General features: G+C 40.6%; 1 protein-coding gene across 1 annotated transcript in view; it reads left to right on the top strand.

Moving 5' to 3' along the window:
• The window catches only part of LANCL1 (LanC like glutathione S-transferase 1), a 34707-nt gene that overhangs the window by 28318 nt on the left and 3084 nt on the right, over nucleotides 1-3305 (top strand). The window contains exons 4-5 of the mRNA XM_023731189.1: nucleotides 1517-1672; nucleotides 2210-2394. Coding sequence (XP_023586957.1) covers nucleotides 1517-1672; nucleotides 2210-2394 — 341 coding nt within the window. The remainder of the gene's footprint in view (nucleotides 1-1516; nucleotides 1673-2209; nucleotides 2395-3305) is intronic.

Below are 3305 nucleotides of genomic sequence, written 5' to 3'. Positions count from 1 at the left end.
ACTCTTCTGGGTTTGGAGCAGTGCTGAGTTCAGGCCAGGGCCATATAATTGGGGAAAATGTGGTAAACTCACCACTGATTTTGTGGTTCTTCAATTCTAATCTTCCTTTCCCAATCTACCTGCTACTACAGTGAAACTTCTGAGAGCCAGGACTCAATGGGACTCCCTTGTTTTTCCGGGTCTCAAAAGTTTTCTGCCTTTGACAGGGTGCAGTCTTAAACCACATTTCTGTCTCTCATTTTAGTGGAAAATATTTGCGTTTTCCTCCTCTGACAGGTTTCTGCCTTACGCAGTTTACAACTTTCGTAGGTTTTACTTTTTCAGAGTCCTCAAATAGCTGCCCCATGCATTCTGTCTGTTTCACAGCTGCATTTAGTGAGAGAGTTGGGGTGGAATGTGCTTACTCCATCTTACCTGGAACCAGAATCAAAAATTAACTTTTTTTGAGAAGCTGGACTGAATCCATCAATAGGAAACTAATAAATTATAGTACATCCTATCAACGGAATACTGTCTAACCATTATAAAGAATGAGACTATTCTGTGTGTACTGAAATAGAGTGATTGTCAAGATATATTGTTAAATAGCAAGGTGCAGAACATTTGGGGGAATTATTTATATTTATAAATGTGTATATTTATGCTTAGGAGTCCCAGGGTGGTACAAACAGTTAATGTGCTTGGCTGCTAACCAAAAGGTTGAAGGTCCCAGTCCATCCAGAGGCACTTTGGAAGAAAGACCTATTGGTCTACTTCCAAAAATTCAGCCATTGAAAGCCCTATGGAGCACAGTTCTACTCTGACACACATGGGACCACCGTGAGTCAAAATTGACTCGACGACAACTGTGTTTTTTATATATGTGTGTGTACGTTTATGCTGGTAAGTACATAAAGTAATTCTAGGAATGTACAAGAAATTAGTAACCGTGGTTGTTTCTGAAGAGAAGAACTGGAAGGCTGGGAGACTAGGGAGGCAGAGAGACTAACTAAAACATTTGGTACCATTTGTATGTATTATCAATTATGGTAGACCAGGCTGCTGTACAGACGCTTCAAATAAGCCTGATAACACATAAGAAGCCAAGGAATGTGACAGTGGGTGAAGCAAGCGTTTCATTTTATGGAAATTGATGGCCCTTTGAGTGTCGACTTAGTCCTTTCTCCAGACTAAATGCTGTTATAGCCAGTAATTCTTGGCTTCTCTGGCCTGGATTGCTAACGTACTATGGGGCATGCCTCCGTGAGGAACTAGGGAGGCATCAGATAACCTCAGCCATTCACTTGTATTCTTTCATTCTTTGAATTTCTTGTTTGTCAGTTCCATTGTGAACTTAAGAAATTTAGTTGGAAAAAAAAAGAAGGACATTTAGTTGAGAGCTGATCTTTGAAGCCTAACTACCCTTTTATTCTGGACCAGCCCACTTAATAAAAAGAAAAATCATATGTATATGTATATGTGTGTGTGCGTATTTTAAAGTTGTATACCACCCCAGATCCCTTTGAAATTATCTTAGGCATGTATTTTTTATTCCAGGCTGATTCACCTAAATAAGATTGATCCCCATGCTCCAAATGAAATGCTGTACGGACGAATGGGCTACATCTATGCACTTCTTTTTGTGAATAAGCACTTTGGAGAGGAAAAGATTCCTCTAAGCCATATTCAGCAGGTACCAAGTTTTTGTGATTTTTTAGGAGCCTTTTTAGGATCCCACTTACTTACTTCTGCTTACTCTATTGTTTCTGTTCCCTAGTTGGCACATCCCAGGTAGCAGGAAAGTGTATCTTGACCTCAAAAAGTCAGCCATGGTCAAAGAGCCAACAGCTTCACCCTGAGTGCTGTTGGAAGCACTGTAGAGAGTGAGTCTGAGTAAGAAGTTCAGCCTGCTCGGCTTGAGAGTTTACAGACCCTTTCAGAAGAAAATGAGGGCCAGGTTTCTCCTCCTAGATGCAGGACCTCCTTTTGAGCCTGAAGGAATGATCCTTTCCTTTGACAGGTGAAGAGTTCGGGATGGTCCATACCCTCTCTCTTTTAGGCAGAATACAGTTGCACCCACTTTTCTGAGTACAGAGTTAAACTGTGCTATTCCATGGCTGTAAGCTGGTGTCTGATTCACCATGTTCCCCACAGCGACAAATTCTCTGCCTCCACCAGGAAGATTTTTATTCTGGTTCTCTCGTCATTTGTGTTGGTTTCCTCCCTGTAGATTTGTGAAACAGTTCTAACCTCTGGAGAAAGCCTGGCTAGAAAGAGAAACTTCACGGCAAAGACTCCACTGATGTATGAATGGTACCAGGAATATTATGTGGGGGCTGCTCATGGCCTGGCAGGAATTTATTACTTCCTGATGCAGGTAGGAGGTGATTATGGTGAGACTTTAAAGTGTGCTTTCTGAGTATACCATCTTGGGTTAGAAGATAAGTGCTCCAACCCTGTTTTGTTATTCTGTCGATCACTCTCCTTGTAGTAACCATCCTAGATAAACAAAGGTAATACTTTCCAGTGTGTATTTTAAAGTTTATAAACATAAAAAGCACTGTGCTTTGAGATGGCGTTTGAATTGTAGCTGACCATACTTACCTACCTAGTGGTGTCTGCAGACTAAAAGTATTTTAACCTAGAATTCTATAGGAAGTGCCTCCTGCTCTTCTTTTCTTCTCTCTCAGCAAATGCCTCAAATTAAGAATATTATTCCTCATTGTAAGGTACAGGCCATTGAAACATTCCAGCAGTAAAAACAAAATCAATAGAAAACAAATGAACGCGTGTTGCCTCAGGCCAGCTTAGAGAATAAAGCTAAGGGGCCTTCGATGGATTTTGTGTAACTTGCCTGAAAAATAGCTGTATCTGCTGTACCCAACAGTTCTTAGGCTCTAATACTACTGGGAGACATCAGCCAAAGTCTGGTAGACTAAGGACAAATAGAATTTACTGCAACAAGCATAACTTGGTAGGGGATGGGTCAGAAGAGAACTTCTCATGAGAGCATCATTTTAAGGAGCTTATAATCTCTCTTTAAGGATTCATGGCAAGAAAAAAAATTTAGTGGCAGCCTCCCAAAGCACAATGTGGCATAAAGAAAAGCCTTAAATTAATATGTTCAGCATGGGTGCTTGTGTATACACTGTTATCAGCTGGTTCAGTAACTGGCTATGAAAATACAGAATCAATGTCAGACCTGCCCGCTATCATAAACAGTGACAGTGAAGCTAAAAAACTCAAGGTTATTACTGCTTTGGAAAGCAAAGTCACACTTTGAGTGTTAGTGTCAGTAAGAGACCAACTGTTATATTCATTCTGTG

The sequence above is a fragment of the Trichechus manatus genome, unplaced genomic scaffold (genome assembly GCF_000243295.1).
Source record: "Trichechus manatus latirostris isolate Lorelei unplaced genomic scaffold, TriManLat1.0 scaffold00041, whole genome shotgun sequence".
NCBI lineage: Eukaryota > Metazoa > Chordata > Mammalia > Sirenia > Trichechidae > Trichechus > Trichechus manatus.
This window is presented reverse-complemented; position numbering and strand designations above follow the sequence as displayed.